This window comes from Ursus maritimus, unplaced genomic scaffold (assembly GCF_017311325.1).
Source record: "Ursus maritimus isolate PB19 unplaced genomic scaffold, ASM1731132v1 scaffold_6, whole genome shotgun sequence".
NCBI classification, from domain to species: domain Eukaryota; kingdom Metazoa; phylum Chordata; class Mammalia; order Carnivora; family Ursidae; genus Ursus; species Ursus maritimus.
The window spans coordinates 55,902,056-55,928,544 of NW_024426774.1; the positions used below are offsets into that span (position 1 = coordinate 55,902,056).

General features: G+C 37.0%; 2 protein-coding genes across 10 annotated transcripts in view; one reads left to right on the forward strand and one right to left on the reverse strand.

Annotated features, from left to right (window-relative positions):
* The window catches only part of VPS54 (VPS54 subunit of GARP complex), a 136,079-nt gene that overhangs the window by 62,787 nt on the left and 46,803 nt on the right, over positions 1-26,489 (forward strand). For 3 of the 7 annotated variants that reach the window (XR_005832955.1, XM_040623418.1, XM_040623419.1), the window contains exons 16-22: positions 1,172-1,235; positions 2,428-2,533; positions 3,453-3,540; positions 4,299-4,420; positions 4,521-4,601; positions 14,022-14,129; positions 16,508-16,602. Coding sequence is in view for 5 of the 7 variants with exons in the window: in XM_040623418.1 (XP_040479352.1) it covers positions 1,172-1,235; positions 2,428-2,533; positions 3,453-3,540; positions 4,299-4,420; positions 4,521-4,601; positions 14,022-14,129; positions 16,508-16,602 (664 nt within the window). In the remaining 2 variants the exon portion in view is untranslated. Of the gene's footprint in view, positions 1-1,171; positions 1,236-2,427; positions 2,534-2,786; positions 2,888-3,452; positions 3,541-4,298; positions 4,421-4,520; positions 4,602-14,021; positions 14,130-16,507; positions 16,603-20,582; positions 21,981-26,489 lie in introns of those variants that run through there. The other 4 variants (XM_040623416.1, XM_040623417.1, XM_040623420.1 and 1 more) reach the window with 3 other exon arrangements.
* UGP2 (UDP-glucose pyrophosphorylase 2) overlaps positions 22,585-26,489 on the reverse strand; it is a 67,746-nt gene continuing 63,841 nt past the window's right edge. For all 3 annotated transcript variants that reach the window (XM_008699923.2, XM_040623421.1, XM_008699922.2), the window contains exons 9-10: positions 24,552-24,656; positions 22,585-23,035 (exon numbers count right to left, since the gene is read on the reverse strand). In XM_008699923.2, the coding sequence (XP_008698145.1) occupies positions 22,928-23,035; positions 24,552-24,656 (213 nt within the window). In that variant the 3' untranslated portion in view covers positions 22,585-22,927. The remainder of the gene's footprint in view (positions 23,036-24,551; positions 24,657-26,489) is intronic.

Below are 26,489 nucleotides of genomic sequence, written 5' to 3' on the forward strand. Positions count from 1 at the left end.
AGGCAATTTGCCTAAGGTTACAGAGCTAGGAAGTGGTAACAGTGGGTTCCTGAAAATTCAGGCATACTGACTTTAGGACCCTTTCTCTACACTACTATGCTCTGCCGATTCTCTCTGCGATGTGGAGAATTGAATAAGACACAATCCCTGTCCTCAAAAATTTAATCTGACATACAGAATGAGTTGTGTTTAGAAATTGTATCACACTGAATTTCTTTCCTTGATAGAAATGAGGAAGTAGATATTTAATGTCAAGTCAAAGGGACTTGAAGCTTAGGGAAGCATGGTGACTTGCCCATGATAATCTAATTGATTGGCTGATTCAAGGACAGTGATCCAGTCTACTGTTCTTTTTACTTCAACATGCTGAATTTTGTTTTATAATGATAAATACCACATGCTGAAAATAAAATAATTTCTGGATTAAAATCTTAAAAGTTAAAAATATATTACATATGGGGCACCTGGGTGGCTCAGTCGGGTAAGCATCTGCCTTCAGTTCAGTTCCCCGCCTCAGGCTCCCACTGAGCAGGGAGCCTGCTTCTCCCTCTTCCTCTGCCTGCCACTCTGCCTGCTTGCTCAGTCTCTCTCTGTTAAAAAAAGTAAATAAAATCTTTAAAAAGTATATGTATCTATTACGTATAAATATAAAATATATAATCTCATTGGATATAGGTATTAGTTTGTATTCTAAGAATTATAACGACAACCAGTTGAAATTCTAGTTCTGCCTTTCCAAACTAATATTTTTTTCCTTTACTACTTACTGATCCCCCACCATGTGCCAGACCTAGGATAGGCAGTTTGTAGTTACGATCTCTGTCGTTAACAACAACACTGAGGTGATAGATACTATAATCCATGTTTAATGGATACAGATGTTGAGACTAAAAGAAGTTAACTAATTGACATGAGGTCATGTATCCAGTAATTGTCAGTACTGGAACTCAAATCCAAATTTCTCTGATTCCAAGCCCCGTATACTTTATTCTGTGCCAAATTGCTTCCCAAGAAGTAGATATTTGTTTTCAGGAAGAAGATAGTTTCAGGTCCTACCAGGCCCTAAGTTGGGCCCTAAAATCTTCAGTTTTTTCCTAGTTTAAATTTTTTCTCTAGTAATTTGTTTCATCTTGTTCCTATGTCTCTCTTGGTTATTTGGTTTACTCTCTAGCTACAGAAGAAAGGAAACCAGCTGAAGTTCTCATTGTCGAGGGACAACAGTATGCTGTCGTTGGGTGAGTGACACATTTTTCTTTATTAGTTGAGTCAGTTATTTAAAACATAGGTCTTCTAGTTCCCCCTTGATGTGAATTGGAGATTTTAGAGTAACAATTTTAAATCTTATGAATAATTATGATTTCTTTTCTTAACTACCCTTTATCTTGTTGTTCTTGCTTGATGGCATTAGTCACTCTCCCGCTATCTGGCTTTCTGGCTCTTCAGGCAAAAAGACCACTCCCAAAAAATTTAACTCCCTGGCTAAGAGGAGAATATTTTATCTTCTGAGAGAAGATTACAAAAGATAAGCAGTGACCCTTACCAAGTAAAGCAGACACTAGAAGTATGCATGGAGAGTAATACACGGTCTGACAATTAAGCTGATATAAGGGCTAGATACTTAACTTTCTTGAATCATTACTTCCTGATATCCTTCAGACTTTTATAAAACATTATTCTACATGAATCGCTCATTTCTGAGCATCTCATTGAACTTGGATGTCCTATAATGAATGGCTCTATTTACCTTAATCTCAATCTTATTTAACCTCCCAGTGGTGTTTCTTTTTAATTTATGACATGTTCAGCTAATGAGCTGGTAACTTTCTCATCTCAGGAGAACCTTTTGTGACATACCAATAAACTTATTAGGAGATACCATTGTTCTTTGAAGTCACAGTTTCTCTTTCATCTCACTAAGAAAATCAAGATTAGGTTCCCATCATTAATTCAACAGATTGAGTACCTACTGTATAATCAGAAACACTGGGTAGGTTTTTTGTCAGTGTTTTTGAATTGGCCAAGGAATGGGGTACCTGCCTTATATAATTTGGGGAGGGGGTGGCAGAAGGAGAGGGAGAGAGAATCCTAAGGAGGTTCCACACCCCAGGATACCTGCCTTATTGAAGAGACTTACTTAATAGGAATGCCACACAGAGACTGATGTGCCAGAGCATAAAACTTAAGGAAGTACTCATTCTCATGCCATCAAAGTGCTGACCCTACAGTTGCAGGACCCTGAAAATAGGTGCCTCCTTCATTCTGCATCCGAGGACTCTGTCTTGCCTCACCTTAAGTCCCTACTCTGCTGCATTTATAGGTAAAACACATAATTTCACAGTAACCAAGATTAGTATTGATTTTTATGTGTTGAATCATTTTAACTTTCTTGTTTTGACTTCCTGTTGGGTCATCTTTCTTTTCTTACAGAACTGTATTGTTGTTGATAAGAATTATCCTTGAATATTGCCAGTGTGTGGACAATATCCCATCTGTTACTACTGACATGCTTACTCGTCTGTCAGATTTATTGAAGGTGTGTATGATTTCACTCTGTGATGGAAAAATAGTTGAAAGAAGTATTTCATTAGGGTATGACTAATCTTCAAACTAAGACGTTTCAAGGTTAAGTTATCTTTAAGACATTAATTTTGTGACATTTGATTGTGGTTGAATCACAACATGTTACTGGAAGAAGGCCGCCTGCTTCCTTCTCACTTTTAGTGATTCCTCATTATACCCATAGAGTTGTTAATGACATTGGAGACAGGAGATGATTTGTTCGTTAGGTGCTGAACATGACTGAGGCCACTTAGGTCAAAAAACCTGGACTGGTTTCAAATGTGCATGGAAGGAATTCACTGAACTTTACAAAATTCATCTCACTAAGGTTAGAGATTTTTCTTAAATCATTCCATTGATGTAAAATGAAAATGTGGTGATAATCTTATTCAGCCATTTCATTTTAACAGATATTTTTAACTGCTAGCATAAAGAAAAGGCTTTTTTCCAAATGTCTAATCAGTTAATTCTGCCCCCAAATTGAGTTATCATATTTTAGTCCAGAAAGATTTTGTTAGCCTTTTGAAAATAGGACCCTCCAGTAAGAATGACTGAAACTGAACTAGTTTTTTTTAACTGAAGTGTAGTTAAGATACAGTGTATTGTTAGTTTCAGTGAAGCTGAACTAGTTTTATGAATGCAGATTAAAGATTAATTTATGAACAATTGTTTTTTGGAATTTCACTTTTTTCCTACCAGACAATAAATATTATCATCCCTCCCCTTTTTTTTGTCATTACATAAATAGATCCTAATTGTTCCTACTAGAAAATTCATTTGGTCCTTGAATGAGAGGAAAGAGGAATGTATTTTTAGAACTGTAGACACATTGCCAGCATATATAGAATAATTTTTAATAAATTGTCGGACTTTTTTTTTCCTTCCTTTGTTAGTACTTCAATTCAAGAAGTTGCCAGTTAGTTCTTGGAGCTGGTGCACTGCAAGTTGTTGGACTAAAAACAATAACTACGAAAAATTTGGGTATGGATTCTTGCTTTTAATTCACATGCTGAGATTTTACTGTGAGGTCGCCATACTTGTTGTGTTTTTATTATACCTGATGTTTTTATGACTCTAATTAAAGGCTCTAAAAGTAGCAAATGCTGCTTTACTCTTCTATGTATTACCATAACTGAAAAATTAACTTCTGGGGAAATGTTATGAAGAAGTTCCACTCTAACAATTACAAGTTATTTGGAAGTTGCACCACTATAGAAAATGTTAAGATGTAATACGTATGAGGTGCTGTGAGGTGAAAGGTATCTGAATGTCAGAAGAGAATCCGTTGTCCCATTAGCTTCCTCATGTCAGTAATACTAACAACTTGAGTTCATTGGGAAAAGCAGCATGTTTACTACATTATTCAGTACCAAATCATTTTTTTTTTAAAGATTTTTATTTGAGAGAGAGAGAGCGGGAAGGGGCAGAGAGGGAGAGAGAAAGAATCTGAAGCAGACTCCGCATTGAGTGCAGAGCCCAATGTGGGCCTCGACCACGACCATGAGATCATGACCTGAGCCAAAAGCAGGTGTCAGAGGCCCAACTGACTGAGCCACCCAGGAGCTCCCCAAATTATTTTCTTAAATGAAGTGAAATAATGTTGCTTTCTGCCAGTGTGTTCTTCTTTGATGAAATGAACTGTATGAAACTGACATTTTTTATTTAATCTGATATTTAATTAAACTCAACTAATACCATTTTTTGTTTCTCCCCGATATATTCACTACCTGGATCTTCAGCTCTTTCTTCACGTTGTTTGCAGTTAATTGTGCACTACATTCCTGTGATCAGGGCTCATTTTGAAGCTCGACTGCAGCCTAAGCAATATAGCATGCTTAGGCATTTTGATCATATCACTAAGGTACTTTTCCTTTTATTCTCTACTGAAGTTTCATAATTGTTAAGTATTTTTTTAGATGTGTCCCAGGGACTCTAAAATATAATGTTCTTTCTCATTACAGGACTACCATGACCACATTGCTGAAATATCAGCCAAGCTTGTAGCGATAATGGATAGCTTATTTGACAAGCTGTTATCTAAGGTAATGATTTATGGAAATTATTAGGCATTATTTAAAGGCATTGTGTCTTTTCACAGTTATCTAACCAGTCAAATTCTTCAGGGTTTAGAAAAACTCAATAAAATGTTCAGATTGCCCAAATAATGGATAATCATATCCTCAGGGACTGGAAGGGGTCAGAGGGAAATTATTTTAAGAATGGTAGAAACCCTATGGAGAAGTAATTTTATATTAGCTACACTGACATGTATAAGTATGTGCCTTCTTCAAACTGGGTTTTAGTCTGAAAGTCCTCCAGAGACAGAATTGAGAGAACAAAGATCAAAATAGAGAAAAAAATTATTTGTGGTAAGGTATGTTCTTTATTTTCCAGACTGAAACGGCAGAGTCTGAGGTGCTCTATTATTTCCCTCATAGATTTCAGTATCTCTTTCTTGTTTGCTTTCCATTCCAAATCGGTCATTAAAAGAAGCAGTGGTTTCCAGTGAATTGATTCTCTATTATACTGGAGGGTAGCTTCAGAAAAATGTCACTTAACAAGCCTAGTCACTTTTGCCTTGTTCCTTACTCTCTTCATTCTCTAAGTTCAACACCTGTCTTAGGGAGAAAGCAGAAATTTCATAACTTGGAATTTTGAAGGTTTATTTAGTTTATATGTACATGCCTGAGAGTATATTTAGGGTGACCATCAAACCAAGGCACTTTGGTATGCTTTTCTGCCACTTGTATTCTTCAGGCTTCTGAGATGGCAGGAGTAGCAGGCACATGAAAATCATAAAAGGGCAAGGTAAAACAGTGCCCATTCACATAGATGTGTGTTTGTATCTTTGAAGATGACAGTGAGGAAAGAGTCCTTGGAAAATAAGATTGCATTTGTTTAATAGTTCTCAGATGTTTTGGTCACAGGACCTCTTTATGCTCTTAAAAATAATCGCAGACCCCAAACAATTTTATTTATGCAAATTGTACCTGTCAGTGAGTACCATATTAGAAATTATAACTAAGAAAAATTTAAAACACAAGAATACACAAACACACATTCCATTGGCCGTCAGAACAATGCCATTGTTGCAAGTCATCTAAAAATCCCCACTCTTCAAACATGAGAGAATGAGAGTGAAAAAATTAGTAGCAGTTTAGTATTATTATGAAAATGGTTTTTACTTCACAGATTCCCACAAATAGTCTCTGACTCCCAGGTGTCCCCAGACCACACTGAGAATGTCAGGTGTAGTTGATGATAACATAGATATTTTATGCTTTTAAGAAGCTTAAGGAATTTACAGTTATGTGCAGACATACCTGTATTCTGTACCTGTTAAATTAGTTTCTAGTTTCATATGGAGAAAATGATTGTTTAGGAATTCTCTATTTTCTTTATGGTTGCCAAGTACAAACTAAATTTAAAAGCAGTACTGTTTCATCAGTTTTCCTTTTTGTTACGTGGCATTCTTCTGTCTACCAAAATTTAATAAATAATGTACTGTGACTACTCTAAAGAAGTTTACCATCTATTACAGGAAGGAAGGTGGGCAGGGGATGTGTTACGTGGGTGATGGGTATTTAAGGAGTGGAGGGCGCTTGCTGTGATGAGCACACCTAAAACTAATATTACACCATGTGTTAACTAGTGGAATTTAAATAAAAACTTGGAGAAAATTAATTTTTTAAGAAAATCTTACCATCTAACAAGGCAGAGGGCTGTAAACACCTAACAGTGTAGCATAAGGTAAATGTTAAATAGTGGAACTAGTAATAAGCTGTGGAATATAATGAAGCAAAACCAAAAAAGTGCCAGTACTCTTAAATCCCTGATTTATTGTTGTTTTTTGTTTTGTTTTGTTTGTTTTTACCAAGAATTGGGACTGTGGTTAGAGTTTTTCCTGTGACTATTTTATTTTATTTTTTTGGTAAAGAAAAAGAATTATTTAATGAGTTTTCCATATATTTATCACCTATATTTGGAAGTCACATTTTGCTTTTTTTGCTAAAATACTTATTTTTTTAAAAGATTTATTGAGAGAGAGAAGGGCAGGGCAGGAGGAGCGGCAGAGGGAGAGAATCTAAAGCAGACTCCCCACTGTGCATGGAGCTGGATGCAGGGCTTGATCTCACAACCCCAAGATCATGACCTGAGCCCAAATCAAGAGTTGGATGCCTAACCTACTGAGCCACCCTGTTGCCCCATAAAATATTTTATAATAAATGTGAGGCATTATGATATTTCACCCCTGAATAATTCAGTTATATATTTCTAAAAACTGATAACTTTCTTATATATTCATGCTACCATATCACCCCTAACAATTCCTTAATATCATCTAATATTTATTCCCATTTAAAATTTATCAATCGTCCCAAAATGTCTTTTTTCAATAACCTGTTTGAACAAAGGTTTCTACGTGGTTTATGTACTGCACTGCATTTAGTTATTGTGTGTCTTAAGTTTTTTATAAACTTTAAATCTCCTCCTCCCAGTTATTTTTAATGTCAAGAATGTGCCTAGTCTTTTGCAACTTAGTATTTTCACTACTATACCCCTAGTGAGGATTTCTGTTACCTTGACCTATTACATTCTCCCTGTTAAGTCTCTGTTTGCCACTCCCTGCCCTAGTTGCTTTCATGGGTTGCCCAGGAGTTTAGCTCTGTTTTTATTCATCCCAAGATAGCAGACAGTGTTTGATTTGGGTTAACCCCTTAATTTTAGCTTTTTATTTTTTTATCTGAAAATTTAATTTGGAGAAAGAAGGATAACACAGTAATATAGGCTGATTCTAAAAAGCTAATAAGTAATAGTACCATTGCTTGGATAGAATGAAACATTAACATCTAATTATGCTATTGGCTAATGCCCCAGCCATCATTCATTCATTCATTCATTCAGGAAGTTAAATTGTGTTAGGTAACTGAGATACGTCTTCACTGTTGTCTCTCAAATAGTAAAATATCTAATAAGAAAAGTATATCGATAATTACAACAGAAGGTAGAGTATGTAAAGAACCATAAGTAAGGAATCAATTTCATGCTGTTAGAGCTAATTTTAATGCTTTGGAAGAGCCTGTTACCAGCTGAGGAGGGAAGGCTGGAAAATTTTATGGATGAGGCATGCATGTAAGTTTTGCTTTTAAAGATAGGCATGGTTAGGGCAAATGAAGTTGAGGTGAAGAGATGCTTTGAGGTAACAACACGTAGGAAGGAATCATAAAGGAGGAAGATTAGTGTCAGGGTTTTGGAGTCAGGTAGACCTAAGTTCATGATTGTCCCAGATTAGCCATTGAAGCACCTTGGGCAAATTAATCTTCTTAAGCCTCAGTTTCTTTCTTTCAATGGGGAGAATAATAGAGCCTTATAAGGTTGTAGTGAGGATTAACGAGATACTATTTATGTGGACTGCTTTTCTTGCGTCATATGTCTGACTATAGCAAGTTTCCAGTAAATGTTGACTGCTAATGCTTTTGCTGTTGTTAATAATAACAAAGATGAGTTATTCCATTTAGCTAATGTATTAGGGTATGTGAACTGAGGAATGGGAGATATGTTGGAAAGACAGTGAAGAGTTTTCGCTACCAGTGGAAAGCCAGCCAGTTTAAGTCAGGCTTATGGAGGTATGACTTATATTCAGTAAACTTTACCCTTTCTAAATACATAGTGTGATAACTTTAACATGTGTGGTAGTACAACTACCACAATCAAGATATAGAACAGTTCTGTCGCTGTTAAACATTCTCTTGAGCACTTTTGCAGTCAGTTCTCTCTCCCCACATCCCAAACCTCGACAACCACTGATCTGATCTTCTCCTGTGTAGTCTTGCCTTTTCCAGAATGTCCTTTAAATGAAATTATACAGAATGTAGCTTTTTTTTTTTTTTTAAAGATTTTATTTATTTATTTGACAGAGAGACAGCCAGCGAGAGAGGGAACACAAGCGGGGGGGGGTGGGAGAGGGAGAAGCAGGCTCCCAGCGGAGGAGCCTGATGTGGGACTCGATCCCAGAACGCCAGGATCATGCCCTGAGCCGAAGGCAGACGCTTAACGACTGAGCCACCCAGGTGCCCCCAGAATGTAGCATCTTGTCCCAGGCTCCTTTCATTTAGTATAATGCTTTTGAAACTCATAGTGTGTGTTAGTAGTTTGTTCCGTTTTATTATAGAGTAGTATCCATTCTGTGGATGTATCACTATTTGTTTATTCATCCATTTATCAGTGGGGAGACCTTTGGGTGTCTCCAGTCTGGCTATTATCAACAGTGCTGCTATGAACATTCACGTGCACATCTATATGTGGGCACATGTTCCATTTCTTTTGTGTAAATACCTTGGAATAGGTTGATGGTTGTATAGAAATGTAAAACTTTATGATATCTTTATAAAAAATGGCCAGATTTTTTTCTGAAGTGAGTATACCGTTTTTTACCTACTTGTGATATATGAGAGTTCTAGGGGCTCTTCATCCTCACCAGCACTTTCTGTTGTATGTCTGTTTGTTTTTTAATGTTAGTACTCTAGTAGGTCTGTATGGAGTGATATCTCATTGCGGTTTTAGTTTACATAATAACTTATATGTTGAGTATCTTTTCATGTATTAGTTTCCACCCACGTCTTTTCTTTGGTAGCTTGTTCAGACTTTGCTAATTTTTAAAAATTGAGTTATTGGGTTGTAAGAGTTCTTTGTATATTCTACATGCAAGTACTTTATCAAATATGTGTTTCGTAAGTATTTTCTCCCAGTCTGTCACTTACCTTTTCAGCAGTTTTATATTTTGATGAATTCCAGTTTATCATTTTTTTAATTGTTCATGCTTCTTGTGTCCTAAGAAATTTTTGTATATCCAGGTTAAAGATAATTCCCAGTGTTTTCTTCTGAAAGGTTTATTGTTTCAGTTTTTATATGTATATCTGTGATCCATTTCTAGTTGATTTTTGTATTGTATATAGTGCAAAGTATGAGTCAGTGTTCTTTTTACTGGATAGTTCCAGCACCTTTTGTTGAAAAGACTGTCCCTTCTCCATTGGCAGCTTTGTTGAAAATCAATTGTCTGTTTTCCTGTAGGTCTATTTTCGGACTCTCTATTCTGTTCCATTGATCTGTAAGTCTGTCTTACACCCGTACCATGTCTTAATGTCTTAACTACTGTAGCATTATTATAAGTCTTGGAATCAGGTAATGTAAGTCCTTGAATGTGAAGCCTTCTCAGTGTTCCCACCCCTCCTCCAGTGGTAACCAACCTCTGCATTGATTGGTTTTTGATCCTGGGCTTAAAGGTATTTTTTGTTTCTGTTCCTCACCGCCCTGGGGATGACAGAATTTGGTGCCCTTTTCCCACGACTTTAGGCTTTTGCTCTGTATGAGAGGAGGGTGCAGGGAAGTAGGCAACACTTGTTGCTTTTCTCTAGTGGCGGCCACTTGCCTCCTGCTTATCTGTGAGAGTGATTCTGTGGTATCCAGTTCTGACCCCAGTGTTGCTTGTGAGTACCTTTTGGAGACCCATGGAGAAGAACTTGTGAGTGAGTGCAAACTCCCCTTGTGGCCAGCATTCTCATTTATTGTAAACATATACTAGTCTATATTTGGCCCTTGGGAATTTGTTAAAATGTTAGTTGTTTTCTTCCTGTTTGTTTCTGTGGTGGTCACCTCTTCTTCCTATACTCTGCCAAAGTGAGACAGTTCCTGTGTCCCATCTCTCTTCAGTGGGGCTTGGAATTAGTTCCTTTGGTTCTTGGGACCTCTGTTCTCTGATGGGTTCAAGAAAAGTTACGATTTTGTAAATTATTACAGTTTTTTTCTTGTGGTGAGGGTAAGAGAATATTCTCTTACAGCTTTCTGTATTTTAAACAGAGTTAGAACCCAGAAGTTTTCAACTAACAAATCACATGATTAGAATTGCACTTTATTAGGATTTATCAGTTAGTAGGTAGAATGGATTTGAGGTGATATGGCATGTCCTCTGTTTGGAATACTTAATTTTTTTCATTGGAAGACTCAGCAGCCCAGGTACGCTGCTCGGGAAGCCATCTTTGCTATGGCCTAAATGTCTTCACTTGTGTTCTTGGAGCATGCAGTGTCCACTTTCTGGAATACCAACCAGCTTTTGGGCTGTCAGCTCCCCAGAGCTCTCGGTCTCTGATTCATCTTTGTACACTCCAGCTAGCATAATATCTGACACATTAATTCAGTCATATACATTCACATACGTACATACACACACTCATACACCTATATACCTGTGTACATATATGCACACATATATGTACATGTATACACACATCTAAGAAAATATGTATCGAGAGCTTACTGTGTACCAGGCAGTTTCATTAAATGTTTGTTGACCTTACATCTGGACTCATTAAAACGTGAGTACATTTTTTGGGGGGAGAAGTATTAAAGATCTCACCTAGGGCAGTGTTTGCCAACTGAGACAGTTTTGTCCCCTGAGGACATTCAGAAGTGTTGGGAACAGTTTTGGTTATCACAGTTTGGGAAGTGGGATGATTAGTAGAGATCAAGAATTCTGCTGAACATCCTGTAATCCACAGGATAGCCCTCACAACAAAGAATGAGATAGGCCAAAATGTCAGTACTGTAGAGATTGAGAAACTCTGACCTAGAGCACCAATGTGCAAAATAATCTGAAAGTACATTTGATGGCACTTGGTCACCGATTCAATACAAGGAACCAAGGAGAAGGAGGAATAAAAACTGAGTTGGAGATTTCCAGTCTGTGTAAGCAGGAGGATGGTAATACCAGCAATAGTAATGGAAACAGGAAGGAGGAGCAGGTTTGAGGAAGTTCATGGTAAACTCAGTTATGGTATGGAACATTTAGGAGATGTGTGACTTAAATTTAACAAAGTGGTTCAGGACTAGAGATATATTAGAAGTTGTTAGATCGAATGAGATAAGAGAGAAAGAAGGGATGATAGGGGGATTAAGACTGAAGAAGCTTTGCACTTAGAAGACAGGATACAGAAGAAGAGGAAGGTTAGGAAGGGAGGAATCAGGAGAGCACTGCGTTACATGAGGATCGAGGACCGTGTTTTAAGTGTGAAGGTGTGTAAACATTGTAGAGGAATAAGGAAGGAGAACTAGGAAAGTTACTAAATTTGGAAGTTAAGATGTCTTTAGTGATTTTTGCAGAAAGAAATTTCAGAAGATTGTTATTAGTGGAGGAAGGTGGTGTGGGTAGTGGCAAGAACCTAATTTTAAGGGTTGAGAATAAAGCCCACTATCAAGTTTTAGTGACTGAAGAAATATGATGGTGAAGGTAAGAAAATATAGTATCTTTAGGGAAGGCAGGGGTGAAGGAAGGTTCTGAGGGTGTGCTAGTTACCTAGAGCTGCCGTAACAAATTACCAAAGACTGAGTGGCTTTAAAATCACAGACATGTGTTCTCTCGTAATTCTGGAGGCAGAAGTCCTAAATCAGAGTGTTGTCAGCCATGCTCCCTTTGAAGGCTCTAGCAAAGAGTCTTTCCCTGCTTTTTCCTAGCTTCTGGTGCTTGCTGTCAATTGCTGGCATTCTTGGGCTTGTAGATGTGTCATTCCGATTTCTGCCTCTGTCTTCATTTGGCCATTTTCCTTTTGTGTCTCTATGTCTAAATTTCCTTCTCCTTTCTCTCCTTTCTTTTATAGAGACACCAGTCAGTGGATTTAGGGCCCACTCTAATCTGGTATGACCTTACAAGGTGGTTCTAAGTGAACATGATTTTTTTTGAGGGGGGGTACTGTTCATCCCAGTACAGGGTGGTATTTAAGATATGGGGATGTTACCCACAATGAGGTAACTACTTCATACCGACTCGGATGTCTAAATAAAAAAGGCAGACAATAACAAGCGTTGGTAGAGGATATGGAGAAATTGGAACCCTCATACACTGCTGAGTAGGACTGTAAAATGATATTGCTACTTTGGAAAAAATTTTGGCATTTTCTCAAAAGATTGAAGTTACCATATGACCCAGTAATTCACTTTTAGGTGTACACCCAAAAGAATTGAAAATATTTGTCCACACAAAAGCCAGTACATGAATGTTCACAGAGTTATTATTCATAATAGCCAAAAAGTAGAAAGAACCCAAATGTCCATCAGTTGATGATTGGATACATTATGGTATATTTGTACAATAGAATATCACGCAGCCCTAAAAAGGATGAAGTACCGATATATGTTAACAACATGGATGAGTCTTGAAAGCATTCTGCTAAGTGAAAGAAGCCAGTCACAAAAAGCCACATATTGTATGGTAACCTTTATGGAGATTAGTGGTTGCCAGGAGCTGAGGGGAGGGGGGCACGGGTAGTGACTGCTAACAGTAATGGGTTTCTTTTGGGGTGATGAAAATGTTCAGAAGTTAATGGTGATGGTTGTATAACTATGAGTTTATTAAAAACCAGTTAATTGAACACTTTAAAAGGGTGAATTTTATGGTGTGCGAATCATATCTTAAAGCTGTTATTAACAAAAAAGATAAGGGGATATTTTATATATTTCTAGGCTGAAGAAGGGTAAAACCTTAGGTGGTCACAGCTTTGCTTATTTTGGTCCCAGTCACATGGTGACTTCTGCATGTTTCTGCTAAGAGCAGCATATTGGAACTCATCATTTTAATGAACTATACAAGATTAGTACATTAAATTATTTAATGTCAGATTGTCTTATAAATAAAATTATTTAATGCCAGATTTGTCTTATAAATAAAAATAGTATATAATTTGTGAATGATAAAATGTGGGCCAGAGATGGTTATCTGAGTGACACCGGTATATTGTTCCAAATATAAGGATACTTAAAATGAATTTACCTAAGTTTAAATTTTCAGTATAGGTCATTGCTGAAAAAGGCTTTCTTTACCATAGTTAGGATAAATATGACTACTACATTGGCATACCTACAAAAGAAAAAAAATTTTAATTCTACCGTGGACCTATTGACTTGATATGATCATGTTGACACATTCTGAAAATCATGTTTAAAAAATAATATTAATTTGGAGGGCCTACTTTAAAGATTCATCGTTGTATATGGAGCCAGATTGGTAGCTAACATTTTTTGTGTACTTACTTTGTATCAAGCACTGTTTTGTGTTCTTGTGAGCCATCTTTTTAAGTCCTCACAGCAGGCCCTTTGAGATACAGAGAAATGACGTAACTTGCCCAATGTCACATAGCTAAGAATCTGAAGGGCTGGGATTTGAACCCAGTCTGTCTTAAGGGAAGCAGCCTGTGTTCTTAGCCACTAAATTCTGCTGGATTTCTCAAAGTAGATTAGGATATTTAATGAAAAGGTCTTGAGATTTGCATGAGTAACACAGATCATAGTTGAAATGTAAGCTCCAACTCTATCAGAGTTAGGCATGTAAGGGCCAAAAACATATGTCTAAGGGAACAGTGGGGACAATAAACAATCTAGACATGAACATAATTCTTACTATTTTTCCCTGCCAGTATGAGGTGAAAGCTCCCGTTCCTTCTGCCTGTTTCAGGAATATTTGTAAGCAAATGGCAAAAATGCATGAAGCTATATTTGATCTTCTTCCAGAAGAACAAACACAAGTGAGTAGTAATTCCTAACACTTTTTCATAATAATTTTTTATTACATTATGTTAGTCACCATACAGTACATCCCTAGTTTTTGATGTAAATTCCATGATTCATTACTTGCATATAACACCCAGTGCACCATGCAATACGTGCCCTCCTTACTACCCATCACCGGTCTATCCCATTCCCCCACCCCCCTCCCCTCTGAAGCCCTCAGTTTGTTTCTCAGAGTCCATAGTCTCTCATGCTTCATTCCCCCTTCTGTTTACCCCCCCTTTCTTCTTTCCTTTCTTCTCCTGCCGATCTTCCTAACACTACTTTTTTATCTATAACATCTGCATGCAGAATTGGAGTGGTGTTTTTTTTTTTTTTAAGATTTTATTTATTTGACGGAGACAGCTAGAGAGGGAACACAAGCAGGGGGAGTGGGAGAGGGAGAAGCAGGCTCCCAGTGGAGCAGGGAGCCCAATGTGGGGCTCGATCCCAGAACCCTGGGATCACGCCCTGAGCCAAAGGCAGACACTTAACGACTGAGCCACCCAGGTGCCCCAGAATTGGAGTGTTTTTACATACTTTTGGTACAGTTAAGCCTAGTTCATATTCCAGTAGAATTATTTTTTTTAGCTGTTATATTGACCTGTGGAACATGAATAAAAATTTCAGATTTCGAAGTGCCCCTAGCTCCAACAGGCCTCTGCTATATGTCCGCAGTTGTAAAAACCATATTTTTCATTTGTCCATTGAGTATCAGAGATGCCAGATTCTGCTTACATCATTCATTACATTATCAGTTTGAAAACCAGAGTTGGCATTTATCAGCAGTAAAATATGTTGCTCATATTATAATCCAAATGGGATAGTGGAGGATTTAGTGATGGAATTAATGAGGTGACACATAAAGTAACTCAGTCAATATACTTCATTAATATTCGTTAGGTCAGCATAAGTGATTGGTAATAGGCATAAACCAGGAAAATAGCAAAGTGGGTAGTCTTTGGCGCCTTTCATCTATGAAGTATCCACCCTTTGTCCTGACCGTCTTCCCCTACATGAGTGTTATCACAGAGTTTTCACTGTTCACCGACATTCCTACCCCGCCCCCCACTTGCTTGGTTCCCCTCTCCTGGTGCTTTAAAGAAAGATCCCAGTGTTTCTTTTTTTCCAATCTTCTTTACCTGCCTTAGGTTGTTGCGTCTATACCAAGTTATCTCATTCAAGCCTAGTTGTAGAATGATACAGTGTTAGAATACAAGCCTAGTTTATGACTGATGAATTTTCACTGGGATTTCTGCTATTTGGACTAGTTTGTTATTTGGGTTTGCCTCTAATTGGTTGAGTACATGGAAGTGGTATTTGGGAGCAAAAGGTAGCTTTCTTAGTGTCTCTTGCCTACTCCTCCTGCTGGTCTCCTTTCCCATACCAGCTCAGGCTTCCATCCTACAGTAGCTATTACTGTTTTTCTTCATGCTTCCCTAAGTTTTCATTAGTCATTCCGAACTCATGATTAAATATCATCCGACTCCTTTGAGGCTCACTGAGAATTGAGAAGGAACTATAGGATATGGAGCACCCACTGGGTCTCTTTTTTCTTCCTAGTCAAGCCATCCTTATTGCAAGTGTAAGATCTCCCACCTCTGACATTCTGACCTTGCGGATTTGTCATCGGAGTTCTAATTATGGCCAGGTCTGGGAGCTGTTCCTACTGGTAGTCCATGTGTTTTTATCTGCATCATAATTTAAAGGGAACTCTTGTCAAAGCTGGGCAAGAATGAGATTTTATGTCAGTATTGTCACTTGAATACTTAGTAGTTCCACAAAACTTCCATAGATGACTTTATATATATTTTTCCCCATAGAAAATACATGTTACTCCACAAAATTGTTTTCAAAGATTAAATATATATAGTTTCAGGTCAGGTATTTCCCACAGAAGTTTTGGGCCATTGCATCAAACAGCTGCATGCAGGAGCAATCAGATACTTGCTATTAGTTTAGCAGTTTAGAAGGATCAAAGTATCTTTGCCTGTCTTTGCCATCGTGACTTTTTTTTTTTCCTATCAAGTTCATATTTAATATATTGCAGAATTTCCCATTTCTTTTTGCCGGTCATGGTCGAGCCCCTTTATATATCCCAGAGGACTTCTATGGGGCAGAAAGCCAGTTATAAGTCATATCACTAAAGGGAAAAAGAGCTTTTATCCAAAAATGTAGAAAAATTATACTAAAATAGCAACTAAATACCTCAGAGGAGTTTATTAAAAGTATATGCCAAAGCAAATATGTTTTAAAAATACTTTCTCCAAATAATACTGATTTGATACTGATAACTCAGATGCTTGTGTCTTCTATTTCAGTAGAGCTTTAAGAAACCATTTTCTTTCTTTTCCAGATGTTATTTTTAAGAATTAATGCAAGTTATAAACTCCACTTGAAAAAGCAGTTATCTCATTTAAATGTGATAAATGATGGAGGACCTCAAAATGGGTATGTTTTCAACATATTTTTACAATGTGCTTGCATACTGGATTGCTTGATTGGTTTTTATTCATTATGCTGTCCTTTTCCACTATAATCATATCGGACCCCCACAGTGGTAAAATCAGCAACTTTTTGCCTTTTTTCCCTGTGGAAAGGATATCTGTATCTGCCTGTCATCTGTCTACATTAAAGTGTTTTATAAATGGTCAATTACTTAACTTACAAGTCTGTATGGAGGCAGCGTGGGTCAGTAGCACCTCGTGTTACCCAGTAGTCTCTCTCTGTGCAGACAGGACTCAAAGTCCTACTTTGTAGCTGTGGACCATGAGAATTAACTTCCACCTTATTTATAAAATGAGAAGGATAAAATTTGCTTTAACTCTTTCATAGGGTCACAAAAAATAAAGTGTAAGTGTATTATGTCCATTTTATTGTAAGCTGTTGAACAAATTATATGTATTATTGGTGAAATAGTGTAATTATATAAGAGAAAACAATTTAGAATCAGAAAACTTGGGTTAAGTTCTGCTACTTACTAGCTGTGTGACTTTAGGAAAATCGCTTATTCTTTCTGCTTTTATTTTCTTAGATTTGAAAATAGGGATGATGGTAAAAAGTACCGTCACAAGATTTTTGTGAGGAACAACATAGATAAAGTTGTGGGGAAAAGATGATACAAAAATGGAAAAGCACCGATCATGAAGCTACACCTTAATAGGATTTCCTTAGTGTTAGCTGTTCCATGGATTTTTGAGAAATAAAATATTTTATTCCCTGTTAAGTTTCAGGCTTAAATTTCAAACTTACAGGAACAAATGAAAAAATGTATTTTGGTGTCAGAAATTGGCCCTGTCCAATAAAATAAGTACACTGAGTTAATTTTGCAAGAAATATTTGAAAGCTTCAGACTGCTGAATCTGTTGGCCATACTGAATTTTTTGATGCAAAAATCTGCTTCTCTCCCTTGATTATTACCTGGGTCTTCTCTTTCTTTTTTTAAGAGTTGTTATTTTCAAAAATTTCAAAGGCACAGAAAAGTTCAAGGACAGTTTATGAACACCAAATACCTCTCAGAAACGGTTTTTTAAAAACTAAGCCCCACTTCACTCATAACTTTCTACTTTTATTCCCAAAGCTAAATCTGGGTGGGTGGGTGGGTGGGTTGAATGGTTGATTGGTTGGTTTTTCTGACCAATAGTTTTGAAGTATCCAAGCTAACTCATTACCTATTATTTTCTTTGTTAATATAGCTATTTGGGGGTTGTACCACCTTAGAGATCTTCACTGTCACTTTTAAAGACACTAATTCCGTGTAAGTCAGTTCATGCCTCTGAGTGATCCCTTTAAAGATGGAATTCCCTGAAAATTAACCTCTAGACTCTAGCCAAAGACATAGCAAACTACCTGCTTAAATTTTTGTTCCTGAGATGGCTCTAAAAATGTACCTTTTTTTTCCAAGATGAAAATGACATAACATGAAATTAACCATTTTACAGTTAACAATGTAGTAGTATTTCCTGCATTCAGGAACACCAGTTTGTCCAGGTGATAAAATAGGATCAGCACTTAAAAAAAAGACAACAAAACCCAAGAGAAAATCCTCTACCCATTAAGCATGAAGTTACTCCCTACCCCTCCTTCTCTCCAAACCCTGTGTTTTTTGATGAGATTTTCTTTTTTTCTAAGACATTTTTAAGATACAGACATATAGAGAATAATATTTGTATTGCTGCTTAGAATTGATCGTTAACATTTGTAATTTTCGCTTGAAAAAATGTTAAAAAAAAAACGAGGGGCTCAGTTGGTTAAGCATCTGCCTAAGATTGTGATCCCAGGGTGCTGGGATCGAGTTCCGCATCAGGCTCCCTGTTCAGCNNNAGCAGGGAGTCTGCTTCTCCCACTCCCTCTGCCCCTCTCCCATGCTCATGCTCTCTCTAATAAATAAAATCTTAAAAAAAAAAAGGAAAGAAAACAGCATTCCAAATGAAACTGAAGTATCCCTTGACCCCATCTCCTGTCCCATTCTCTTTTCCCCAACCCATAGTCAGTATTTTTAGTAAATTTGGCTTGTATTCTTTAAGTCCTTCATATTATCTCTGCATCTTAAAAAAAGTAGGTAGTTATAAACTTACTTATATGGTATATTTTACATATGCTGCTTTTTTCTACTCAGCATTGTTAACTGGTTTATTTGATATGTAGGAATTGCCCATTTTTTGACTGCTTTTTATTCTCCCACATGAATCAACCATATTTAATATAGCCATTTCTCCAAATGATAGACTTGTAGGTCCTTACTTTTTTCCATCACAACTATGCCACAGTGAAGATCTATATACATGTCTAATGGTGTGACCATTTCTTTGGGGTATATATATATATATACAAGTTGATCAGAGCATATGTACATTTTTCACTCTACTAGGTATTGCCAGAATATTCTCCAAAGTGGCTGTACCATGTTGTCAACATTTGCTGTTAGATTTTTAAATGGTTGCCAGTGGTATCTTGTTTTGATTTGCATTTCCTGTTTGTCATCTTTTCATATATTTATCAGTCATTCAGGTATTCTCATCTGACTTTTCCTGTTCACTTTCTTGGCCCATCTTTCTCTTGGGTATTATTTTTCTTGTTGATTTTAGATTTTTGCATATGCCCTAGTCAAACTAATCCTTTATTGTTTATATATCTGCTTTTATGTCAAACAATTTTCAACTTTGATATAACTCTGGAAATATTTTTAAGTGGAGATTTATGCTAATTTTATGCTTAGTTTTTAATATGAGGACCTTGCCTTAGAAAGGCTTTGTTCTTTTTTGAGCTGTTGCTATCAGTTTCAGTGTACTTAACTGACCATATAACGTATCACAAGTGTAATTTCAAATCTTTTTAAAGTACCCGAATTAGGTGAATTTTAAATGAAAAATATGGTCCTTATTAAATTCTGCCATGTAATAAAAGGTGAAGCATTAAGTACATAAGTCCAACGGCATTTATAAATTGGTCTGTAGTACATTGAGGGTGCTTCTGATTCATTGTCCCATGTATTCTGGCAATCCAGGACTTACGTGTTCATTAAAATACTGAAGCTGGATTTCCTCTTTTACAAACTACTAAATATCAAGGTCTGTTTGTTCCTCCATGGGCCATATCTGTCAAAATATACATCTATGCATGGAGCTTTGGTATTTGACAGCTCAGTACTCGAACGTGTAAGACTTTGTTTTTTCATCTAGTGTTGCTAGACATATCAAGTTTTATATCTAGTAATAATACGCATGAATCCTAGCTTTCATTTAACTAACTTCTTTGGATGTCACTCACGAAACCTTGTCTGTCCTTCACTTGATTTCATTAGTCATGTACATGTACAGTTGATCCTTGAACAATGCAGGGGTTAGGGGCACCCGCCCCCCCCCCCACAGTAGAAAATCCACATGTAATTTTTGACTTCCCAAAAACCTACCTAATAATACCTACTGTTGACCGGAAGCCTTATCATTAACATCAACAGTTGACTAACACATATTTTTTATGTTATATATTGTATTCTTGTTATAAAGCTGGAAAAAAGGTTTTGAAAATCATAAAAGTACATTTCATGCTGTACTGTGTCAAAAAAAAATCTGTAAGTAGACCTGTGCAGTTCAAACCCGTGATGTTCAAGGGTCAACTGAATAGTGACAAAGAAACATAACATATTATTCTATTTCATGCTGTTTTAGGATAAATCTATTTTATTGGGCAGAATTACAAAATCAAGTCCCGCCTGCACTGGTTTATTCCTTTCCAAGATATTTATTGTTGAAATAGAGCACTCTATATGCTAGCAGGAATCCTGAGAAATATATTGACATTTGGTCCCTAGGAAATCTGAATTTTAAATAATAGTCTAGCAGTTAGGATAAGACTGACTCTCTATGAGCATTGCTTCTTTATCCAGTAGAAAGTGTGAGATTAAAAATAGTTTTCTCTCCAATGTTTAGGTTGGTCACAGCAGATGTAGCTTTTTACACTGGAAATCTTCAAGCCTTAAAAGGCCTTAAAGATTTGGACCTAAATATGTCCGAGATCTGGGAACAGAAGAGGTGATGACATACTGGAAAACTGGGTAGCTCATCTGACCATGGGATGTGTATGTTTATGAAGAAAATGTGGATGCCTGTGATTCAAGAACTGAGCCTCGAACCCAAAGTGAACTGGGATAGGGGAAGGGGAAAAGGAAAGTATCAGTGTTGGGAAACTGGGATTCAGTGGGATCTACAAGGAATGCCATTTTTACGCTTCCTTCAGTGAGGAGTAACTGATCAGGTGTCTATAACATTTTTCATTCTCTCTGGAAACAGACTCAGGTTTCTTTGGACCAAATCCAAAAGAACACATAGCTGTAACACAGCTGTAGTTGACTAGAATGCTCTGTATACTTTATATTAAAAAATGCTTTGCATTTCTTCCAGTGCAATGAAATTCATATGGTGTCCCACCTTATTTAATGATGGTACAATTTAAAATATTAAAATCTTAGTCAACCTCTGTAGAAAGTTTTCTCTATGAAAGTAAAGCTGTTTGAAAAATTATTTTTTTACAGATCTTTCTATAAAAAATAAACATCTTTTGATTGCTTGGATTTAGGAATCAATTTTTGTTTTAGTGACCAATGTCAAGTTTCAGGCCTTGTGTGTCGCATATTTAATCTTTCTACCACCACTGTATGTCAGCTGGGTAAAGCCTTCCAGAATAGTCTAAATACTTGAAAGTCTGATCACAGTAATAATTAAAGAATAAGATATTGGCATTTATTTATGCAACTAATTTAAATACTTTTCAGAAGTGGTATATGAAAGGTTGCAGTTTAATAGCTGTATTTTTATAAAAGTATCTATGAAGGGTTGGTTTGTGGGGTTTTTTTTCCTTTTTATTTCTAGCAAAAGGTAAGAATACATTTTCATATATTCTGCCTATTTATGAGTTCTCATTTTAACATTTAGGTAACATATGAAGTATGGCCCCCTTGAGTTGTTTTTAAAAAGTTACTTTCGACGTGTATATGAACAAAGACCAGGGAGAAAATAGAACTTTTAAAATACAGGCTGCTGTGTTGGGGCCAGAAATATAAGGTGATGAGTAAGTTATTTAAAGATTTTATAATACCTACCTTCAGAACTAGAATCAGCAGCACTCTACAAATAAAAGTGCCTGTGCCTCACCTCATACCGGGAATCTTGCCTAACCCTGTCAGAGTGCCTAACCTTGTGGTGATTATGTACAGTGAAATACTAGTCTTATTTTGTGCTCTTCCGTTTCCTAAAAGGAAAGCCTGTTTTATCATTACTAAGGTATGTCATTGGTTCTTAAACTGTCTAAAATAAAGCTGTAAAAAATTACCAGACTTTATAAGGCAACTTTTTTTTTTAATAGTATACAGTAAACTTTAAATTACAAGCAGCCTACTCAAAAACAAGTATGGAAGAATTAGAAAATGTAATTAATCCTTAGAGAAAAGCCACAAATTAAACTACCAGCAGAGCTGATTGGAAAGGTTACTCGTGAATGTTTGTTTTCAAGAAAGCTTCAAGGAAAGGGAACTTTTATAAAGTCATACCTCCACCGCACCATACTAGAGAACAGGGATGTAAAAGAAATACCCTACACCTCTACCCTCCCCCGCCCATCCCTTCAGCTGGGAAAAGAAACATCACTTTGTTCTAATAAATGGAGAGTCTGTGGAAAGCATGGCAGGCATCCCAGCCTTAGGACTAGATGAAAGGTACTAAATACCTTTAGGTTTAATTCCTATGGAAAGAATGATGTGGTTAAGATTCTTAGAAATGCAAAAACTAGATGTGTTTGTTAGGTAACTGGCCAGTGAGTACTTAAATATTTCAAGAGCAGATCTTCCAACTGATCCAGTAACTGTTTCACAAGAGTAAACCATTTTTCTTCACCATTTCATAAAGTTAGCATTGAAAGTGTACGTGTACACATGGATTGCCTCACAGCTTTATTTTTTGAAATCACAAGCAATTCAAAGTGACCGTCACTGAGGACTCTGTTAAAAGATGTTCCAGCAGAGCTGCCCCAGTTTTAAGATTAAACAGTATTGCACTTTAAGATGAACTAACTTTCAGGGTCCTTTTCAAAGAAGAAAAATATTGCTTCCATCTGTGCTCTTCTTCGACTAAAAGCATATTGCAAAAAAACTCTAAAAATTAACACCACAGGTTACAGTAACATAGTAAAGTACCTGCCGATTTTAGAATCCTAGAGAACATTTCATTGTAAGAAACTGTTTAGCCCATGATTAGTATGAAGTGTACACAGTATTTTCATTTCAGTGGTCCAAGATACGAAGGTTCCCTGATACAATCTTGTTCTCTAATACTGCTCCAGGTGGGATGTCGATTCGGTCACCGTGATTTGCAATGATGATAACTGTTCCCTACATGTCAGGGAAGACAAAACAGAAGAGAGTATATTTAAAACTGCGGCTGAAATGCAACTGATTTTCTTACAATACTAAACTTATGTAGAACTCCTTTTACAACAGAGCCGTTGTACTTATTAGCGATATTAAACCTGAAATTTTCCGTTGAGGAAAATTACGTAATGTGTCCCTCTAAGGAGTCCTGGCAGTAGTTCTAGAGAGCCCGCCTCCGTATCAGAGGTGGTACCAGGAGTGAGAAGTGGACCCTGTGCCACAGCATGACTGGCCCTTTCAAAGAACAACCTGCAAGGTCACCAGCATTATCTACCTTCATAAAGATACTGAGGTGCTTGGTTTATATTTACATATAGATCTGGGTTTGTTTTGTTTTTAAAAAGTTTACTAATATATTTTCATGTCTTAAGTGAGACTGTTTAGTTGAGGCAGTATTAGCAACAAAGTTCCATGAACATATATGTGTGTGTGTGGATATCAGCAATAACGTTCTACATACATATAGATGTATATATACACATATATATAGGCCTGTACAGTTGACCCTGGAACAACACATTTGTACTCTCTGGGTCCACTTACATTAATTTTTTTCAATAAATACAGTATAGTACTGTAAATGATTTTCTTAAAATTTTCTTCTCTAGCTTCCTCTATTGTAAGAATATAGTATATATGACTACAAATTACGTGTTAACTGTTAGCAGGAAGGCTTCCAGTCAGCAATAGGCTATTAATAGTTACATTTTGGGGGAGTCAAAAGTTATACATGGGTTTTCGACTACAGAGGGGTCACCCCCACCAAGCCCCTGTGTTGTTCAAGGGTCAGCTGTACACACACACACATTTACATACATTCACCTGTATCTTTGTTTTTCCAAGATCTTCATTTAAGGAGCTTTACTAAAGGAAGAACACATGTAATCTAGATATGGGATTTTTAAAAAAATAATTAGGAAAAAGCTATTGTATCTTTGGTTCTGAGCTTTAATATTTATACCTAAAGTCCTTCCTATTTCTTAGGCTAGAATGATACTCATCGAAGTACCCAAGTACTACTCTATGTGAATAAATCTCTGTACTGATGACAACCAATTACTTTAGATTATATTCAGTATAAGTTGTCATTTTTTCTACTTTCATTCAGCTTCAAGTAGTCATCTTTGGTGAGCTAATGCTACTTTAACAGTGATTCTCTTTTACAGACTGTCATTTCAGTAAAATAGTACCAGTTCAATTATTTACTGGTGTTTGCTTTCCATTTGAATGCTATATTCCAGAAAGTTCCTATGTAGAACAATTATGATTATATTTTAACTATGTTATATATCTATGGGAGATAGTACTAATACTAAATATTGTGGTAAGCTATTTCATTTTTAAAATGTATTTATGTCTTATAAACATCTGATATAGACTAAGAAGATTTCTTTAAAATAAAGGTAAATTTAGGACTAGAAAGTGAAACCTGTTTTGTAAAGCTGTAAGAACTGTAATTTTCATCAGAACAACACACCTTTAGTGAAACATTCTTGCCAAATGTCACATCTCCTGAAACTGTGAGGTGATCCAATTCAAGCATATCTGGTATACTTTCAAATCTCCTTAGATAATCCTGAACCTGAAGGAAACAAATTGTTTCAAAAAATGGGTTAACAGAAAAAAAACAGGGATTAAATTAACAAACTAGTTTAACTGAACGGTGAAAACACTCTTTATACCCAAGCTCAGGCCCTCTAGGGGAAAAACCTATTTATTAAGCATTTGCTAGATGCTAGATACTGTGCAGGAGAGACCAGGAGATATGAACACTGTCCCTACAATCAAGTAATTTATAACACCACTGAGTAGATCGGACATTAATAAATAAAAAGATAAACATTTTATGCTAAGAGCCCAATGAGTAGTTCAAATAATCTGGAGTTTAGTTGGAAAGAGATCATCACTGAAGCAAGCTTGACTGCAGCTGGGCTTCATGGGATAGGTACGATGCAGAAGAAGTGGAATGTTTCATGCACAGCAACAACTCAGACTATTAAAATGATTATCTTTACCTCTTATTTCCTTAGATTTATAGGCACTAGAAATTGTCTTATAGGGCCTTGTTTCCTATTTTGCTAAGAAAATTAGAAGCAGTCTGAAAAGTTCCACTGACTTCTACCACAACCCATTTGCTCCCTAGCCCATTACTCTGTCCCTTCTGAGTCCTGGGGTTGGACTGTTTATTCCAACTTAAGGCCAGTCCTTCTTATGGCCTGTTCAAGGATATTGTCCAGTGATTCTTTCTCTGCATCAATTCCAGTCAATGTATAAACATCCCATAAATTCTCCCATCTTTAAAAAGCAGACAGTAAACTCTCAAATCTTATATCCCTTTTTATCTATGGCTGTAATTGTTTTAACAGGGCAGAATTCTTGAATTAGTTGTCTCCGTATCTCCAATTTCTCCTATTCCCTGTTAAATTCCTTCCAGTCAGGCTCCAGAGCTTCTATATTGATAAATCTACGGGTGAATTCTCATTGATCTTGAACCATTCATCTTACTTGAATCAGCAGCAGCCTCTGACACAGATGATCACTCCCTTTCTTGAGACATTTTCAGTTTGGCTTTCAGGACACACACATGCATGGTTTTCTACCCCCCAATTCCTCATCTGTAACTCCTTAGTGACATTTGCTGCTTCCTCTACCTCATCCCCATCCTCTAAGCCTTGGACTATCTTAGGGGATAGTCCTCCCCCCTCCCCCCTAGGTGATCTCTATCTCATGGCTTTAAATACCAGCTATAAACAGAGGACTCTCAAATTTACCTGTCTATTCTAGATTTCTCCTCCAATCTAAAAACAGTCTAATAAATTTGAAAGTCTAATAAATACAGTAGCTCCAAAATTGAACTCCCCATCCTGCTCCCCCTAAACCTACTTCCTCCATCTCCATAAATGTCAGGAAATTCCATGCTTCCAGTTGCACAGGCTAGAAACCCTGCAGTCATCCTTAACCTTTTCTCTCTTGCACTCCCATCTAGTCCAACAGCAAATCCTGTAGGTACAACTTTCAAATACGTCAGAATGTCAACATTTTTTCACTATTTCCACTGCCGCCACCCTGGTCAAAGCCACCATTTCCTTTTGCCAGGATTCCTGCAACAGCTTGGTCTCTCTGATGCTACCCTCGCTCAGCAGATTGGTCACTTCACTCCTCAGCTCGCAACTGTCTGATGATTTCTCATCCACCAGGGGGCGGGGGGGGGCGGGGGGGGCGGGGAAGCCACCCACATTCCCATATCCAGTTACGAGATTCTACACATTAGGACTGTTCCCTGCCTGACCCAACTGCCCCCCTCCCATCTCTCACTTGCTTACTCTGCCCCAGTCATATTGTGCTGTAAAGTTCCTAAAACACGTTCTTCAGAGCAACTAGCCAGTGCCCACTCACCCCCCCCCCCCCCCCCCCC